General features: G+C 40.7%; 1 protein-coding gene and 3 non-coding genes across 4 annotated transcripts in view; 2 read left to right on the top strand and 2 right to left on the bottom strand.

Moving 5' to 3' along the window:
- The window catches only part of nkain2 (sodium/potassium transporting ATPase interacting 2), a 90,248-nt gene extending 88,103 nt beyond the window's left edge, over window positions 1–2,145 (bottom strand). Inside the window, exon 1 of the mRNA XM_074614836.1 lies at window positions 740–2,145. Within this exon, the coding sequence (XP_074470937.1) occupies window positions 740–793 (54 nt within the window). The 5' untranslated portion in view covers window positions 794–2,145. The remainder of the gene's footprint in view (window positions 1–739) is intronic.
- Window positions 2,146–2,546: 401 nt separating this feature from the next.
- Window positions 2,547–2,629, top strand: trnal-uaa (transfer RNA leucine (anticodon UAA)). The gene has a single exon. It is a non-coding gene; the product is annotated as a tRNA-Leu (tRNA).
- Window positions 2,630–8,621: 5,992 nt separating this feature from the next.
- On the top strand, window positions 8,622–8,704 carry trnal-uaa (transfer RNA leucine (anticodon UAA)). Its single transcript has one exon. It is a non-coding gene; the product is annotated as a tRNA-Leu (tRNA).
- Window positions 8,705–9,239: 535 nt separating this feature from the next.
- trnal-uaa (transfer RNA leucine (anticodon UAA)) lies at window positions 9,240–9,322 on the bottom strand. Its single transcript has one exon. It is a non-coding gene; the product is annotated as a tRNA-Leu (tRNA).
- Between the last annotated feature and the right edge of the window lie 11,282 nt (window positions 9,323–20,604).

Genomic DNA, 20,604 nt, shown 5'->3' with positions numbered 1-20,604 from the left:
GACATCACAGCTAAAGCTGCATGCTAACTCTGTCATGGACAGGAAATGTTATCGTATTGCGGTAATGTGCGGACAAGGTGGCCGCCACTCACATCTCCGTGGTCAAATCGGCCGACGTTACAACTGTAGAGCACCCATATACTGACATTTATGCTGAGCTGACCATGGATGGATAAAGAGAACGGAGCTAACGGAAGAGCTAGAGAAGGACTTGGCGAAGTTAGAGGAAGTATACACACGTGACTACGTCCGCTTTTCAACAAAGGGTACTGTTTATACAAAATACATTTATGGAAATAAGATTGATTGGATTATATTAACCAGAAGTATAAAACATTATATGTCCCTTATGAATTAAATGGAAAATACCACTAATTCATGAAGAAAATGTCTTTATTCTTTGATTTTTGCGTTGCTGAAAAAAAATTAAAATAAATAATGACTGATATATTTGACTTCAGGACATCTCCGACTACAAACATGCTTAAAATCAAGCATTTTTACTGTATTAATTTTGATATTTTCCAAAGTAAAAGTCCCTCTTAAGTTTATGATTCAACTTATTCCTATGGTCGAGTGTTAAAAAAGTTAACCAAAATTGCAATAAATCGTAATATAGAATCGCAATACATATCGAATCGGAACCCAAGCATCGTGATCAGGAGATAGGGGTATCGTCCCGGCCCTAGTAAAGATGCGTGTTTTCTGATTCACATTTAGGATCAATAGTAGCACTTACCAGCTGCATGCCACAGATGAAGGCCAAGGTACACCTGCCACTACAGCACCCCATGGCGTCCTCCTCCGTCTCTCCAGTGGATCCACGTGGAGAAGAAACTCTCGGTAATACTCCCAAATCCTCCAGCTGGACCTTCAAAAAATCCCTCCCGGAGGACCTGTCTGGCTGGCTGGCAGCCCAGGTGGAGGTGGAGGCTCAGCGAACAGCCCCTGTACCCACCGATGGATGGAGCTCAGAGGAATAAAAAAGGCTACTACTACTTCATTCAAATGGCTGGGTGGCTGACATGCATGGGGGTCAGAGGTCAAAAAGATGGAAGATGCACCCTTTGGGATTGATTCAAGTCCACAAAGTGTTCTTGATGTATCCGGAGCTTGGTTGTGTGGGAAATCCTATTCCAAAGCCAACTGAATGGTATAAATCAGGTCATGTGGTGCATTTTGGATTGATTGGTAAATCAGATTTGTCAGATAATGTGGGATAAAACTAGTTTGACCAATGAGACAAAAGGTTACTCTCCAATTATGTCCACACAGGGACTATACATGTCCAGTCATCATCTCACTGGACCAGAAAGTCTACAATCACGTGGATTAGATCATAGCATCCTTGTCACAGAATTAGCCACTTGAGAAGAAATCAAGGGAGAGGTGGTGATATATTAAATGGATATATATATCCCCCCAGATTAAATGCTCTTTTTGTTTAATAATCCGATTAAAGCACCACTTGGATTTGGTTGTTATAGGGTGGAGAAAACAAGTGAAAGTGGTCCTCTCCTCTCCTCTGCTCTCCTCTCCTCTCAGGGGAAGTACCGGGCATGTAGCGGCAACATCCTCTCCTTCACACCGGTAACACACACAGCGGTCCGGTAGCTCCAGAAAACCACGGTTGTAATCCAGTATCTCTGTTTTTATCCACTCAGGTGAGTAAAAATGTTGTTGTGATATGTCACCAGTCACCAGACCAACTGGAAGACGGTTCACGGCGTCTCTGTTGTGGCTAACAAGTCCTCTTCTTCCTCTGGTTCATCTGGTTCATCTTCCACCGTCAGCTCCACAACACCAACCGCCGTTTAGTCAGCCGTTGGTCGGCCGTTAGTCAGCCGTTGGTCGGTTAATTCAACCGCCTCCTGACAGGCAGAGAGACACTTCAGGTCGAGGTAAGTCTCCAACACGAAGCGATACAAGCGGATAATAACGGCGGTAAGTTTATGTTACCGTCTTCAAGGAGTGAGAGAAAGAGGAGAGAGACAATGGGAACCGGGATGGACCAGCGGACCGAGAGAGAGAGAGAGAGAGACAGAGAGAGAGAGAGAGACAGCCGCTGAGGAGCGTCTCTCGGTTGCCATCTGTCAAGTCAAACACCGCGCAGCGACAGAGCTGTTCTGGTTGGGATTTTCAAAATAAAAGTGTTCATAATAACCCTTCAGGATGCTTTTTTTTTGGCATCATTGGGCCAAAAAAAAAAAATCCATAATAACCTTTCAGCATATTAAAGTGCTCTGAAAGAAAACTAGACTTCTGCACCTCTATACACCGAACAATAAGGAAGAGATTGCTTCATTTTAAACCCCAGGATGGCCGTGTGGTTAAGGCGTTCGACCATTTTTTACTTTATGCATATGTGATCCATTATTTCTATAGAGATATGAATTATAGCTGCTTTAAGTAAAAATACAAAAATAGCTTTTTTACACCCTACCGGTTATATAGCATATAGCTAAAGGGCTAATGGTACATAAACAAATAAACTGTGTCCACTTCAATACACCACACAATAGGGAATAGATTGCCTCATTTTGAACACCAGGATGGCCGAGTGGTTAAGGCGTTGGACTTAAGATCCAATGGACATATGTCCACGTGGGTTCGAACCCCACTCCTGGTATAGACTATATGTATCATGGAACAACCTTTAATCACAAGGTTCACTTCAAGACTCCTACTGTCTGAGATACTGAACCCAAAAGTTGCTCCCCACTTCTCCCAAGTATGGGTTAAAAGCAGAGGTCAAATTCCATGTATGTAAATGATGGTTACTTTCTGTCACTTTATGTGAGAGAAAAAAACAGTGTTCAGGGTGTTTTTGGCATCATTGGACAAAAAATCCATAATAACCTTTGAGCATATTGTAATTCAAGTGTTCTGAGAGAAAACTAGACTTCTGCACCTCCTCTTGGCTCTGTTTTCAGGCTTTAAATAATCTAGCCCGTTAGGGAAGACTTTAACCGATCGCAGGTCATTTCAGAGAGAGAGAGCGCTCCTATTGGCTGTTCTCGACTCAAATGTTTTCAGAAACATCTTGTAGTGGATCTTCAAATTTGTCATACATACACCTTTAAAAACTTTCAAAAAAAGTTTTCAGAAATAGCTCTATGCATCGACAGGAAGTGTAAAGCAATTACATGGAAGTCTGATTCCCATCTTCTCATATCTACATGGCTTTTAGAAATGAACAGCTGAGTTGCACTTGAAAAGATCACATATACCCTCAGAAATAAGTGAATACAACACCTTTCTGAAGATTTGGCAACCCTATTTAAAGGGACTGTTTGTAACAATCAGAAATGCTTGTTAACAGCGACACCTGTGGCCGTTAAGTCAACGAAGTCAGCGTCGGGCTCGCGCTTGTGCTCGTTCTACATAGACGTGAACGAGCATCGCTCAAAACAGTGAGGCGACACACGTCAGTTAAAACCACAATATCACTCTATATTTCACCTGCTTGGCAGTAATGTTAGCTGACCAGACAAAGGTCTCTCCATGAATCACTGCTGATCCTAGTGTTGGCTTTTCCTGCTTTAGCCTCCCGACCGCGATCGGAGGGAACAGGGGAGATACCGGAGTTTTGGTCAGAGACGATAACGTTTCTCGCTGCGGAGCCCCGTCACTTCACAAGACACGGGAAACCTCTGTTGGTCTGGAGGAGCTGCAGCAGTTATTTCTGCACAAACGTCCACTGTACATTCACTAGATATTCTCAGAGCTACGAAGTCTTCTGCAGTGTGTAGTGTGCACGCATAAACGTGAGGTGGAGTGAGCTGAGTGAAGGCAGGCAGGCAGAGGAGCTGAGGAGCAGAGACTCTGGCCCTGGAGACCAAAGCTGCGGTCTATCCCGCGTCCTCATACCGCGGCCAACACTGTTTTGCAAGATGGGCTTCACTAGATGTAACTTTGTGGTTTTGGTGCTTCCGTGTAGTTTGTGGTGGAGTCTTGTCTGAACAGCGTAGCCGCACGCAAGCGCGCATGGGACACCGACCCGGGTGATTTATACATGTAAGAAGTTATGAACAGTGCCTTTAAAATTGTAGGCCGAATTGTTTTTTGGTTATTGGTAACTGGTAGGCCTACCTAATGATGGTATTCAACTATAAATCTAGCTTGTCTGCTCTGCTTTCTTATTGTTGATTATAGCCTAGATACTTTTAAAAGTGGGAATTTAGGCTTTTTATTTTATAAGTATTTTCATTCCCTTTTTTAAAACTTGACTTCAGAATATGTCATTCTTTGGACTGTGCATTTATTTTGAAGGCTAAAGGATGTTACTTCCGGCCCTGTTGTTGCTGCCTCTGGCTGACTTGATGAGGCTGATGTTCCGCTCGGCAGGGGAGCGGCGGGGCTCTTTTCACTCCCTGAGACTGAGACACACAAACACACACAGACAGAGACAGAGAGATGTGGCTTTGGTCGGCTTGCAGCTGCTCAAGAAACATGGCCTTCAACCATTATAGTGATGATGAGACTCTGGGGCAGAATATTTGAGGGGCAAAAAAAGGGGGACAGAGTGTTTAAAGATTTCATGTAGCACATTAAAATTGCTCACAACTATCCATCAATTATTGGAAAGAGCCTTTGGGTTAACACTTCTGAGGAGTGAGATTGCCTCATTTATGAATGACACTTAATTTAGCTCAGTGGCTCTATGTGTTGTTCCCACTGCGGCTGGAGTTCAGTGAAGGCATCACAGGCTCCAGCCAAATTAAGCAACAAAATGCTCCTGAAACACAAGCAATTAAAAGTGGGGAGTCTGTGTGTGTGTGTGTGTGTGTGTGTGTGTGTTGTGGGGTCACTTGTGCCACGCCTATGAAATGGCCAGCAGTTTAAACAGACACAGAGGTGTAGAGGCTATCACCGCTTTAGCTATACAACATAATGGCCTGCTTTCCCCTCACCATCAATCTCTGTCACAGTCTACCCTCCCACACACACCCAGGAAAACAACACACACACACACACATTCAGATCAACACACACACACACACACACAGATGCACACACACACGTTCAAACCACACGCAGTGCGACAGGAGTTTAATTATGCCGCTAATCTTGAGTGACAGTGGCATGTATAATGGCTGATTCCCCGGGGGCCATGTGTCAAAGCATCCACCCATTCATCCAACCATCCCTTCTTCTATTTATCATCTTACCTACTTAGTCATCCATCCATCCGCCCATGTTTTCCACTCATCTTCTCCATTTTTATCCCTCCACATCTCTTTTTATATCATTTCCCCGCTCCATTTCCCTTCTTTCTTTATGTCCCAATCTTTGTCATTTCTGTGGCCCTTCTTTGTGATAGTCAGCCTCTCTAATTTTCTCTTTGTCACACGTCATCTGCTCTCTCACAGAGGTCACTCACCGGGCCAATTTGGCCTGTGCCCCGGAGGCCTAGGACCACTGGGACATTGGCCCCGGTTCACCTGAGGGTGATGAGGTCCCTGATGGTCAGAGGTCTGTCAGCTCGGGGGAGGTGAATATATCACACATCTCATCTGGGTGTGTAAATCTCGAAGTGTGATTATGAGCAGATATAAAAGCTAATATTATACTAGGAAGTCTCTAGTAGCCTACTGAAACAACTGAATGAATCGATTACTGTATGACAGAAAATTGATTTTGATATTCCACTAATTGTTAAGGCAATTTTTTAAGACATAATATCAAAATTTCTCTGGATCCATACTTTCAAATGCAAATATTTTATGAAAGTAAACATAATATCTTTGTGTTTTGGAGTGTTGATTGGACAAAACGAGACATTTGAAGATGTCACATTGGGCTCTGGGAGCGTGTGATGAAATTTTTTTGCTATTTTCTGACGTTTTATAGACCAAGTATATAGACCAAAAATAATCTGCAGATAATATCCTATAATGAAAATGATGGTAAATTGCATTCCTAGAGATAAGCAAGCAATATTATCAAAATTTGTTATTATCAGAGTTGGATTAAGATGACACATTGCTTTTGAAATTGACAAGCAGGAATGGCAATTATTAATTTAAGAGCTAGTTTGCCAATTTAGTGAACCCTTTGCACTGGTGTCATGTATATTTAACTTTTTGAAATATATTTATAATTTTGTTATTTTATATCCTTTTTATTATCCTTATTTTTCCACACAAGTCTTTTAGCAACAACACTACACATAAGTTGGTGACAAATAAACCTTTGAATCCTTCTGATTTGTTAAGTCATTAGTATTAATTAGGGCTGTCATTCAATTAAAATATTTAATCGCGACTAATCACAAATTAATCACACATTTTTTTATCCGTTCAAAATGTTCCGTAAAGGGACATCTGTCAATTTAATACTCTTATCAACATGGGAGTGGGCAAATATGCTTGCTTTATACAAATGTGTGTAAATATTTATTATTGGAAATCAATTATCAACACTTAAAAACGTAATGACTTGCCCCAAAACTGCACGTGATTATCATAAAGTGGGCATGTCTGTAAAGGGGAGACTCGTGGGTACCCATAGAACCCATTTACATTCACATTTCTTGAGGTCAGAGGTCATGGAACCCCTTTGAAAATGGGCATGACAATTTCTCCTTGCCAAAATCTAGCGTGTGTTTGGAGCGTTATTTAGCCTCTTTCGCGATATGCTAGTATTACATGGATTCCTTAAGTTTTCTAGTTAACGCGTCAATGCGTTAAATAAATTAGTGGCATTACAACAAATTTGCGTTAAAACACGTTATTATCGCGTTAACTTTGACAGCCCTAGTATAAATGGACGATAACTGCTCTAGTAGCGGTGCATCAAGCCACAAATCCACAAATGAAAAAGAAGCAAGACAAGCGGTTATGATTACAAAGTGATCTCTGGGACTTGTAAACAGCAGTTGACAAAAACAATCTCAGCACAAGGTCCACTCAGAAGCTCCTCTGAATCACAGGATGACCTCAGCAGATGGAGTTGTTCAGCTGTCATGGACATCAAATTAGCTTTTTATTTTTTATAAACATTTTAAGAATTTCTCCTGCATGTTTGCTTAAAAGTTTTAGTTTTTTTTAAAGTGAGAGTTTACACTTTCTCTCATAAAGAGACATTACAGTATTTAAAAAAAATATACCCAGAAAATAATTGTAATTTATGTGGTTTCAAGAAAGGCACTCATACAGAAAAGACACATTATTTTATGGCCATTGGATTGCTTTGCCAACATATGCTGCTTTCCTGTCAATAAAGCTAATTTGAGATTTTGACAGCGAGAGAGAGAGAGAGAGAGAGAGAGATTGTGACAGAGAGAGAAATAGGCAGCTTCTTCCAGATAGTGAGAGTGTGAGTGCGTGTTTCTTACTTTATCTGTCTGGACCAGATGTCACCAGATGCCTGCTGCTGCCAGCCTATCTCAGCCCACACACACACACACACACACATGCACAAGCAAAACACACAAACCTTCTGCCACTCATATACCTCCTACACGTCATCCTATCTGAAAAACTATCTAACTGCAGACCCAGGTAGTTGGAAATAGCCTATATGAATGTGGAATATCCGTTTCAGTGAGTGCACCAGTGAAGAGTATAGACTCATATCTGCTGTTTACACCACATGACATCGAGGATGGGCAGAATTTAGATACAATTTCACATGGATAGAGAGAAAGAGTGAGGGTGGAAACGAGAGAAAGGAAAGAAATGGAGAGAGAAGCAAAATGACAGTGAAAGTGAGACAAAAGCCAAAGAAAATTCCTCGTGTATACCCCTTACACCTGGCAATAAACACCTTTCTGATTCTGATTCTGATTCTGATTCTGAGACAAGAGGATAATGTGAGAAAAAGGTAACCTCCATGTGAAGGATTTAAATGTAACTATAGAAGATAATAAATATCAAACCGAGGTGAGGTGATTATAATAATGTCGGACTAAAATAGAGTATATGTGAAATTACTTTTCTTGAAAATGTCCTCTCTTTTTTTTTGTTTTTTTTTGGCTACTTTTGGGCTGTGGAGACAAGCTTTGAACTCAACACTGACATAATACCACATTTTAAGTTGCAGAGCTTGTTAGCATACGGTTGCGTATATTGACAGATCCAGCAGACATGGCGTTGCGTTTCTTGCTACCTGGCAAATGTAAGTTCAATATTCACTCTCCTTTTAGCTCTATTTTTGGTCTCCACCGACTTTTGAGGGCTCTTCAGCTACTAAAAGTTAGCTCTAGCTGTCATTTGGTGCTGGGCAGGTAGTGTTCAATGGGTTTATCAGAGCTTTTAGCTGAATATAACTGGCTGTTGTGGACAAAAATGATGGAGCTCTGATACTGAACCAGAACAGTAAAATAGCGGGGTGAAAATCCAAAACAATGAGCTGAAAGTAGCTACAACACTTTGTAGAGCTGAGGAAATCTGCAGTTGGATGGGTTCATCACTAAGAGTGACCATTTTCACTTTATGCACATGTGATGCATTGTCACTATAGAGATATGAATTATAGCTGCTTTAAGTAAAAATACAAAAGTAGATTTTTTACACCATACCAGTTATATAGCATATAGCTAAAAGGCTAATGGTACATCATGACTGGGTCCACTTCAATACACCGAAGAATAAGGAATAGATTGCTTCATTTTCAACACCAGGATGGCCGAGTGGTTAAGGCGTTGGACTTAAGATCCAATGGACATATGTCCACGTGGGTTCGAACCCCACTCCTGGTACAGACTATAGGGTGTGTCATGGAACAACCTTTAATCACAAGGTTCACTTCACAAGACTCCTACTGTCTGCATGTCCTTGAGTGAGACACTGAACCCAAAGTTGTTCCCCAGGACAGCACACAGCAGCCCAATTCTTAACAGCAGCCCACTTCTGGGTTAAAAGCAGAGGTCAAATTTCATGTTTATTCAGTATGTATATGATGGTTAGGTTTTGTTTTTGTTGCTTTATCTGAGAGAAAAAAACAGGGTTCAGAGCAGTGTTCAGGGTGTTTTTGGCATCATTGGACAAAAAATCCATAATAACCTTTGAGCATATTGTTATTCGATAGAAAACTAGACTTCTGCATCACCTCATGGCTCTGTTTACAGGCTTTAAATAATCTAGCCCGTGACGGGAGACTTTGGGTCAATTCAGGTCATTTCAGAGAGAGAGCGTTCCTATTGGCTGTTCATTCAACACGTACCGATACATGAAATTTGACCTTAGGAGCAGTGCTTAGTCCGGGATCAAACCTTGTGATTAAAGTTATGTCTCTACCAGGAGTGGGGTTCGAACCCACGTGGACATATGTCCATTGGATCTTAAGTCCAACGCCTTAACCACTCGGCCATCCTGGTGTTGAAAGTAAATCAATCTCTTCATTATAGGTCGGTGTATTGAAGTGGACACAGTCATGATATACCATTAGCCCTTTCGCTATATGCAACTGGTAGGCTATTCAAAATATCGTGTGGAAAAAAGCTACTTTTGTATTTTTACTTAAACCTGCAGTAGGCAGAATATTTCTGGCATCATTGGGCAAAAATCCCATATTAAACGTTCTCATTTTACAGCTACACAGTACACTACAAGATGTTTCTGAAAACATTTGAGGTGAGAAATAGGCATTACAGTAACAGAATATTGATTCATATTTGATCAGCACTGCCTAGTTTGACCGTTTGATTGGAGTTCGTGATTGATTGACAGCTGCTCAGAGACGGCAGACTCCAGCTCGGCTCTGATTGGTTGTTTTCCTCCGGTCTGTTAAATCTTGCAGATGCCATTAGGAGCACCGGAGGACACAGAGGCACATGATTTTTTTCAGAAACTAATAATTAATATTCAGAATAAAAGTGTTTATTTAAGTGCAGTAAAGTGTAAATTGGTGATGGCGCACTTGAAGGCTTTTCTACAGCAGATGTTGATCAGCTGGAAGCGTCACCTGCTGCAGCAGCTCCCTTTTCACAACATATTACCCTTTTGTGGGGCAATTTAACATCTTTTATTTATTTATAGGGGGTATTTGTTAGGTTGAGGATACATACTCGAAAAAGTGTGGTGGTGAGCTTCATTGTTTGCAGCTCGGTGTCAGAATGAAGAAAAAGATTTCAGACGGAGCAGGAAGATACAGACACCTGTCACCATGCGGGGCGAGGAGGTGGAGACGGCACAGTCGCACACATTTACACAGTTTGGACAGATGTGTCTACACGGATTCACTCTAAAAGAAAAGACAGATGTGTAGAGTTCACTGTTCTGCTGTTGTGGGCTGTACAGGGAGGAGACATCAATATATACAGATTTAACTAGCATTATTGTGACATGGAGGTGGTGGCAGGAGGGAGGGTGAGGTCCAAACTGAGCAACATCTTGGCAAATATCTCCTATAATCTCTTGATGTGCAGCAAGAGAGCAGCTTTTAGCCGTTGGTGATTCAGAAAAGCCCATAGTTTTCAGCATCACTGTCTGCTTTTTTTGAGAAAGTTGTGGCACTGACATCGTTGATGTTTCCAGACAAGAAATCCACCGACACTGAAACCTGAATTTCTGTAGCTGGATAGTATGAACAACAGGTTTATTCAGCAGAACTCACCATGTGTGGACGAACAACTTTCTGACCATGTACGCCCTTGGGACTGAAGTGACTTTTCAGTGTCCTCCATGGAAAATTTTTACGAGGTCAAATAAAATCACTCAAAGTCTAAAAAGCTATCATTTTAATGCATTTATTCAAATTTACAATGAAATTTGGATCCAACTTGCATAACCTGTAAAGGACTTCAAACTCAACACACATCCATAACCTAAAAGAAATTTAGTACTTGAAATAGACACCTGTGTTCTCATGCTAGGACCAGCATGAGCAGATAAAAAAAAAAGCTTTTATGCCTAATTTGTCATTTGAGTAGAACAGTTGGTGTCCATGCCACTCATGATTGATAAGTTAACTGATTTCTAATACAATAAAATATAATGGTTAGGGGCTGTAATTTACTTAAATTATCTTTAATGCAAGCAACACATTCCTCATTTGAAGCAGTAATGCAATCTCATTAACAGCCCATTTAAAAGTGTCATTTTATGGAATTTAATCTATAATCATTGTGAAGCATTGCTTCAGGCTTTGCGAAATGATTGTCATTAATTTCACAATTAGAGTTATTTCATATGCCTCCGAGTGATCCAACAGCAGATGTATCTTTACCCCTATAATTAAAGCGCAGGGTGCATGATTACAGTAAGAATTACACTATTTTATGCTGCCACCAATTGTGCTTATACAGGAAAAGACTTTGCGACAGTGACTAAGCGGCAAACAGTCCTTTTCCCTGACTTTGCAAATTGTGCAGAGTGAAAGAATTTAGTCCAGTTAAATAACGTCCCTGAACATTTTATTCAGTTTACGTAGTTCAAGGTAAACAAGGACACCAAAAACACAGAAAACACAACACAAGCAGCAGCACTAAACGCAACTGCTTCCTTTAGAAATCCATTTTAATCTTAAAATCATGGGTAAGTAGAGTGCTTCTACAGGTTACCATGCAAAAACAAAGGCAGCCTCAGAATGTGTGTGGTTTTCCGTCTCTACCGTGTGGATATATAGACATTTAAGCCATGAATCACACCCTAATTCCTTTTTATTTGTGCTCCTTGTCTCAGGAAGTGTTTTTCCTTTTTAATGGGCTGGCTCAAGTGTGTGTGTGTGTGTGCGAGGGCACATACTCAGTCATGTGTGCGTGCCTGGAGGCAGAACTGTGAGTGCTATTAGACCTGGATATTGCAGCGGTAGCTCACGGGAGCTCAATACAATTCAATGCGTTTGTCACATATTTATCAAGAGCGGAGGCAAAATGTATAATGTAAATCACAACGAGCTTTAAGTCCCATTATCGAATCCAGCCCTTGGTCAATTTCTACGCAATATATTTAATTCTAGAGCTTCTGTGGGTTTTTTTTTTTTCCTAATGACAGATAATATTCTCGCGTTCCCTGTTATTTCCACATTTATTACCTACTGTATCTCCTGTTTAAGACACAGCAGAAATACCTCTAACACTCCCATACGTCCTGCTTCTGTGCATTATTCGACAGACTCCCCTTGCAAATATATGTAGTAACCACTAGATTATCCCCAGATGGATATCTGCTATATTGTCTCAATGAATCACAGGGTAATTTCACCTTTCAGGAGTTCCCCCTCTGAGAAAAGCCCTTATGGGAGATTATGCTTTTGATCTACCTCATGCGGGCACACACTAATGTAGTGTAAGTGTTTTAAACGGTACATTAAAAAAATATTTTCCTACTCTCTTAGTGTTATGTAACTGTTAAATCGGATGAGGCGACCTGCGCTTCTACTTTGCTGGTAGGTTAGGGTAATCACCGTGGGAATTCAGTAAAAATGCTCTTGAGATGAATTTGTCTTCAGTGAACTTTATCGTAGACTTCACGCACCGTGCACCATTTACACTTCAGACAGGAAGTAAAGTGTCCGTTTTTGTGGTTCTGTGACCATAGAAATAAAGGACCTAAATGAATATTGATTATATGTGAAGCATTACATACAACACTGCAGCCTTACTCCACAGAATATACTGTAGCATTATGTACATAATTTCACCATATAGCTAATATTGCTAACATATACGGGATATTCTGTATTTTTTTATACTCTTACACAGTGCTGTCAATAACAGGGTTAACAACATTCTAGCTAATAAAAATAACATTTAATATCTCTTATCTATCTCTTCAGTTGGTTGCAATCTGCAACCTCACTGTTAGATGGCGCCAGATCCTCCACACTGCACCTTTAATTTGTAGTGCCCACAACATTCAAAAGATTTAAAACCATTTAAGATAAAAAAAAATCTAAAGTAGCATCTCTTTCCAGAATCAGTGTACCTATTTCTCACTATCATAATACTCAAAACACAGTGTCAACACTTTTCAAAGGGACTATTTCTCTAGAGGTAGTAGAAGTCTTTCTAATGAACACAGTGTGGTGTGTGGATTATAGGGATGGGCAGGTCGATCTGTAAAGTATATCAATACTAGAGATGCAGTCATGTTTTGAGTGTCGATACGAGCATCAATTAGTTCACATTCTGGGCACTTGAACACTCTTCTTAGTGCTCTTTGCTTCCCTGCTGCTGTTGTGCAGCGGTCACCTCATTAGTTGAGAAAATTCCCATGATAAACATTAATTTATTATTTATCATTAGAAGCTGTCTCGCATCTTAACATGCATGTGATTAAGTAATTAACAGAGAACAGTGAAAAGAAATGTTTATCAGACTGTTCGGTGGTAATTCAAATACAGAGTATATTCAGAAGTATATACACAATATTGCATTAGATGCTCAGAATAATAAAATGCATTTATATCAGAACTGATATCAGCGATCCCAGCCTACGTATAAAGCAACATTTTATGGTATCACCCATCCTTAGAGTACCAAAAACATTGCTTCAGGGAAGAAGAAAGGTTACTCATTAGTGTTGCATTGCAGCAGAAATTGACTAATATCTCAAAACTTTGACAAATAAAGCCAAAACTATCTGCACGTTGCAGATGCAAGTAGTGGAAATTCAGAAAATATGTTTTCCTTTTTTTGTTATTTGGTGAACCAACCCTTTCATATTTCTGTATGGATGCCTTTGTTTTAAATCCTAGCTGTGTGAGTCTCTGCATGTCTCACTGAGGGCTCTGTTATACGCTCAGACAGACTGTGTTCTTATTCTAATTAAACAAAGTAAACCGGGACATTTCCAAAGTTAGTCAAATGGGGCAGGGCGTCTACAACCCTAATCTTTCAAGATGTAATGAAGGAGACGAGACAGGACGTATATGGAGACAGAGAGATGGAGTAAAGTAAAGTAAAGAGCAACAGAGAGAGAAAGAGCAGAGGAAGGACAAGAGACAGATGAGAGAGCTATTGTGGCTCGAGATGGACTGAGAGTGTCCTACAGACAGAGTGGGATGAGACAGACCAGACGAATTAATAAACTTAGCAGCAGTTCAAGGAGAAAAGGCAACAGAGCGAGAGAGAGAGAAGACAACAATTACAGTACTTATAAAGTAACAGCCGAGAGATAGCGAGTGAGAAAAAGTAGCAGAGGCAGAGAAAGATGGAGCGGCAGACAGAGAAGGTGAAAGAGATGTAGAAAAGAGGATATTGATTGATTAAAAATGCATGAGGTGACTGGTGCACAGCTCCTCATTTCTAATGCCCTGTGACCAGACAGTCTGAAGCGAAAGTATCATCTCCCTGAATAACTGGTGAATAGATGTTTTTATATGGTACGCTGTCAGTCAGTGAGTCAGTAAATCACTCACTCAGACACTTACTCAGACAGGCAAATGGAAATGTTTGTTTTCAGCTTTGCTATTAATTTCACTGTTTACCGAGTTTTATTAGTTTTAGTCAAACTGTCTCAGAAAAACATTTTGTAACATTGTTTAAACAAGCCATGATAGCTGCTCTATGAGGCTTAAATAAGCACAATCCAAGCATGCGAAGCTACAAACAAAATCAATTTGGGAAGCAGCCAGCAACACTACAATCTACACAAACCACTGCTTAGAACGAACCAGACTGTATATAAAGATAGACGACATGACAGCTTCCTAAATGTGAAAGGTCGTGTCTACAAAGTAACCCGCAAATTACGAAATCTGGCAAAAACTTGAAAAAACTCTCGCAAGATTCGCTGCCCGTCGACCTATCCTAACCTTAACTATTCGAGGTCAATGCCTGACCTTAACCGAGAGTTTCCCAACTTGTGGGTTACCTTCTAGACACGACCAAAGTGAAGCCGAAACCTCTCGATCGCCCCCTGGTGGCTGGCTGCAGTATAGCTCATAAATCCTGACCCCTCCACGTTAGCGGATGGGACATGGGTCAAACTAAAAGGTCATATCAAATACATTTTTCCCAAAGATGGTTTCTGTCATTTCAGATAGTTCTTATCACGCTGATGTGTGTTCAAGTCTTAATTTTTCTGATAAGTTTGGTTTAATTACTTATTTGATGCTATAAAAAGAGGTTGAGACGTCATGATTGACAGCTGTGACTGACTGTGCTCGGCTCGTGATTGGCTCGGGCGGGTGTGTGGGCGGGACCTCGATACCGCAGCTCCAGTCACCCGATCACTACTGAGCAGACTCTGGTTCCAAATGACGTCAAAATGTCAAGATGGCAGCTCCTGTATCCGGGATATTTTGGCTTCACTTTTGTGCAGTAGGAGGAAGTGGAGACGCGTCGTCCAAATTTATATACAGTCTATGTTTCGAAGCAACATTGTACCAAAACTTTCTGATCCTAGAGGCGAGAGAAATCATGTCAGTGACGGGGCGTAAATGTGAATCGTCCCTTCAATCTTACTGGCCTTCAAACAACAGCGAGAGATGAAGCTGGAACAATGTCCTTGCTTCTGGGACCACGTAATTAAAACTCACCTGCCCAGAGACAATCACCCCTGTACCAGCAAAGAAGAGTGGTAGCATGATTGAAAACTACTTCAGCAATTGCACAATTAATGGCAATATCCAGATATTAATAATCACCCCATCTTTAAGCATACTTTCCACTGCGTCTCTGTGTTGCTTGGCAACCATTCTGCTAAATGTCATTGAAGAACTACATTGCTTGGTGTAAAGATGATTATTTGTTATCAATAAATTATTGCATTTTTTTGTTGCTGTGCATTTATGTTATGAAACATTGCCAGGTATATGCAGTAACCGTTTTATAAAAGCAATCAGCCACTTTAGGCCGTGATTTAAAGTGATTTTATTTTATTACTGAAGTCCAACATAATAAATATAATAAAATGACATAGTAATGTTCAAATGATGACTGACCTCATAGTTATTTCCTCCGGTTAATAGTCAGTCAGTGTGCATGTAATATTAGTCCCTGAGCTCTAATTGTTCTTCCTGACACTGTGACTTTAATTTCCACTTGCTCCCTGCTCTCTGCTGTCTTACCATCTGTCTGGCCTGCCTCTGCCAATACTGTGTTGTCAAGTGTGTGTATATGTGTGTGTGTGTGTGTGTGTGTGTGTGTGTTTACTGTATACTCACCAGTACGTTCCCAGGTCTGTGAACATGTATCAAGACAGCGTTGTTTGGCAAACAGCGAGTGCCAATGTGACGGAAAAAAACGGCCCGACCGGCAGATCAGAGTCAAGATGAGAGTATTATCACTTCCCTGGCTGAGCCACAAAGCACAAATTACCGCAGAAGGCACACGAGCAACTCAGGTACATATTGGATACATCCACCTGGCCTGCATTCCCCACCTGGTCTGTTTCCTGTGAAGAGTTGTTCATAGCCAAATAGTTTGTTAAAGCTGGCATTGAAAACCAAATGAAGAGCCAGCAGAAATATGCTTTTTAGATTTGGGCCGCCAGAAATTTCAAAATGTGTGAATGAAATGTTTGACAACAGGTCTGTCTCTATACACTCTTTAAAGTCTGATATAATAGAAATACGTTTGTTGAAATCAAACGTTCATTTGGCAGACGTTTTTGCTCAAAGCAACTTAATTTCAGGTTCAGTGTCTTGCTCAAGGACACTTAAACATATGGACAAAGAGGAGCCCAGGATCAAACCACCAACACTTTGATTACAGGATGTTCAGGTACAGAGAGTCTTCAAAAATCAACTATAATTTTACATTTTTGGCAACATCCAGGTCTGAAAAGTGAAGCCAATGCTGAAGTGCCTTAAACTTGCATTCTCTCAAATAGCCAGCAGGGGGCGACTCCTCTGGTTGCAAAAAGAAGTCTGATTGTATAGAAGTCTATGAGAAAATGACCCTACTTCTCACTTGATTTATTACCTCAGTAAACATTGTAAACATGAGTTTATGGTCTCAATCGCTAGTTTCAAGTCTTCTTCAATACAGCATGATGTTCATTTAGTAAATTATTGTCCCATTTACAGTCAAATAGACCATAAAGTAGGGTATGCTTTAGGGCGTGGCTACTTGTGATTGACAGGTTGCTACCACGGCGGTGTCCGGTATGGGAGTTGTCAGTGTTTTCATCTTACAACTTTAAAGGGATAGTTCAGGTGTTTTTAAGTGAGGTTGTATGAGATACTTATAGTAGGTGTATTACTTACAGTAGATGACGGTCGGCATGCCCCCAGCATCGAGAAACAGATTCACTTTCAGTTCAGTTTCCCGTCGGAAAGGGTTGTCTGACGGCAAGATAAAGTGGTGAAAATATTTGATATTCGACGATAAAGCAGGGTATGCTTTAGGTCGTGGCTACCTTTAGAGTGACAGGTCGCTACCACGGCGTTGTCCGGTCTGTGACTGGTCTGTGTTTTCATCTTAGAACTTTAACCCTTTCACAGTGTGTTTTCAGTTCATGAAAGTTAATTGTAACATTTTGGTCGCCTAAAAATGTCGGTTGTACTTAGCTTCACCCTCTCGTGTTACTTCTGGTTGTAAAAAAAAACAAAATGCCGAACACAAAGCATTCAAAACGGCAGTCCACAAACCAATGGGTGACGTCACGGTGACTACGTCCTCTTCTTACATACAGTCTATGATTAACACCTGAAGTGGTAAAAGTGTGACGGATTCAGATACAAATTCTGCATTGTGGGCATTCATTTTCTATTCTATTCTATTGTATTCTATACTAACGCATTGTCACTCCAAGACAGATATAAAAAGCCCCAGGCCCATGGGATTTAGCAGATTTCATGCGAATACACATCAACACCACTGGTTGACATAATTATCTGAAACAGCAAGAAATTTTTCCTGGCCAGCACACGCTGCCTACAAACAGTGTGTGTGTGTGTGTGTGTTTGTGTGTATGTGTGTCTTATCCCATCAGTAGTATAGCTGTGGGCTGGTTTACATTTGCATAATGAAGTCAATAACACTGGCCTCCTGGGAGGGAGCATGGTGACATTATTACTAATTTAATAAGAAGAATTGAGTGTGTGTATGTGTGTGTGTTTTGGGGAGGGAGAGAAACAAAGATGGTGTGGGACAGCGTGTGGTAGAGAGAGATAGAGACATAGATAAGAGCAGGAGGTGAGAAGAGAAAAGGATGGAAAGAAAGGGGTTGCAGGAGCAGAGGAGAAGGGAAGGGAGGAAGAGAAAGTAGAACAGGAGGTTAAGGGAAAGAAAGAGGGAGATGTGGAGGACCAAGAGGTGAGGGTGAAAGGAGGACATAAAGTTGGAGTAGCAGAGAGAAGTGTGGAGGGAGGGGGGGGTGAGGAGGTACAAGGTGAGAGAAAACAGGAAGACAAAACAAGAGAGTAGGTGAAGGAGTCAATAATGAAGAAGCAGAGAGTGTGTTACGGAGAGACAGAGATGTATGGTTGATGTGCGACTGTTGTGTTCTTCACTTCTGTTTTAATCACAGTCTCGGTGCCCTCGCCGTCCTCTGCTGGTTCAAGGCCTGCAGCTGTCTGCAAGTCCAAATCAGGTATAGCTGCAGAGCCCCGTGGCAGCATTACTAACACAGAGCATGAGCCAGCCTGTGGGACCAAAATACATTTCTTCTAATTGAAAGACACGCAGAAATGATTGATGCATTTTTTTGTTTTTACAGCCAGTGATGGAAGAAGTACTCATATCTTTTTGAGTAAAAGTAGCAGTACCATGCTGAGAAAATACTCCACTACAAGTAAAAGTCCTACAATCAAAACCCTACTTGAGTAAAAGTATGTAGTCATTACTTAAAGTATCAAAAGTGAAAGTGCTATTATAAATGATATTTGTGTAATAATATCACCGCTGCATTAAAGCAGCAGTGGGTAGAATTGGAGCAAATGCTTATTTAAAAAAGTTGTTTTTATAAAACGGTCACTATATCCTGACAGTAGTGCATGAAAACAACCAATCAGAGTCGAGCTGGAGCCTGCTGTCTCTGAGCAGCTGTCAATGACTCGTTAACTCAAATATGAATGAATATTTTGTTTCCTGTAATGCCCATTTCTCGCCTCAAATGTTTTCAGAAACAACTTGTAGTGTACTGTTTAGCTGTAAAATGAGAAAGTCTGTGACCCGGCAGCCATGTTGAGTTTAGTTGAGGAAATAGCAAGCACTGCCGGAGTTCTGGAAAGTGAAGACAATGCGGAAACTGTCATTCTTTCTAATAGCCAGCAGGGGGCGACTCCTCTGGTTGCAAAAAGAAGTCAGATTGTAAAGAAGTCTATGAGAAAATGACCCTACTTCTCACTTGATTTATCACATCGGTAAACATTATAAACATGAGTTTATGGTCTCAGTCGCTAGTTTCATGTCTTCTTCAATACAGCATGATGTTCATTTAGTAAATTATGGTCCCATTTAGAGTCAAATAGACCATAAAGCAGGGGATGCTTTAGGGCGCGGCTTCCTGTGATTGACAGGTCACTACCACGGCGTTGTCTGGTCTGGAGAAAACCAGGAAGGCGACGGCCAAAATGCCAAACTCGAGGCTTCAAAACAAAACGGCAGTCCACAAACCAATGGGTGACGTCACAGTATGTCCACTTATGTAAATTAAACATAAGGCAATAGATATAGGCCTAATAATGAAAACACAATTTCTTGTACAAAGCCTTTAAGTTACCATAGATACTTCAATTGCCTCAGTGCAATGATAGGTCTAGGAATTTCAGTGTTTTACAAACCTTAACTTAACTAAAACTAAACAGGAAACCGTCATTATATGAAAGACATTTAGTTAACAACTGAAACTAAAAATTAGAAACTTTTTACCTTACAACCTGAAGCTGCTGAGCAATGTTTTATGCTTTACCAACTTATGCAACGTATTCTCATACAACAGTTCGTAAGATATCTTGTGAAAAAGTTATAGTTAAGATTTAAATTAGGGTACAGCATTTTAAATTCTTCATCCTTTGCCTCTTTGAATTATTGATGGTGAAATGAGTTGTACCAATACTGTTATATTATATATTTATTTAGAGTGTTATATTATTTAGAGTTATGGGGGTGTTGTAGTTTTTTTGTAAGTCAATTGGAGGTTCAAAGAAAATATTAATAATACTGGGGGGGGGGGGGTCTTGCTTTATAAAAAAGTAAAATATAAAGTACAGAACCCGTCCCCAACCCAATAATATTCATACAGTCCATCATTCTTTAAAGTGTACAGTCTTACAGAAGTTAACTACTTAATTGTGTGTGTACGTGAAGCATGCATGTGTGTGTGTTGTGTCCTCCAGCCCCCTCTCTACGCCCTACATATAAAGCAGTCCAGTCCAATGTTAACACCAGCTGTTGTCTGTACCTCTAATTATAGCCTCTGCAGCGCAGGCTCCCAGGGCCAGACTGGGGGTCAGGTTACTCCTTCCCGCTGCACACACACCCTCGTTTAAACTGGGCCTCAAAAACAGCTTCTGACGGGACTTAAGAAGGACTCGCATGGGGCTCAACTAAATTTTTTTCACTTATTTGCTCTTCACATTGACCTCTGTTTGACAAGTCGGGGTGCTTAGGAGGAAATATGTCTTCCGCTGGAGGAAGTGCAAGAATGGTTGGGAGATTTAGAAGTTCTGAGTGCTTCATTTTTTAAGTTGTTGTCAAGGGCACAAAGTGAATAAGTTTGGTGTCCTGTTGTGTTCAAACTACTAGTGGTGTTTTTATTGGAGGAC

The sequence above is a fragment of the Sebastes fasciatus genome, chromosome 18 (genome assembly GCF_043250625.1).
Source record: "Sebastes fasciatus isolate fSebFas1 chromosome 18, fSebFas1.pri, whole genome shotgun sequence".
Lineage (NCBI taxonomy): Eukaryota > Metazoa > Chordata > Actinopteri > Perciformes > Sebastidae > Sebastes > Sebastes fasciatus.
This window is presented reverse-complemented; position numbering and strand designations above follow the sequence as displayed.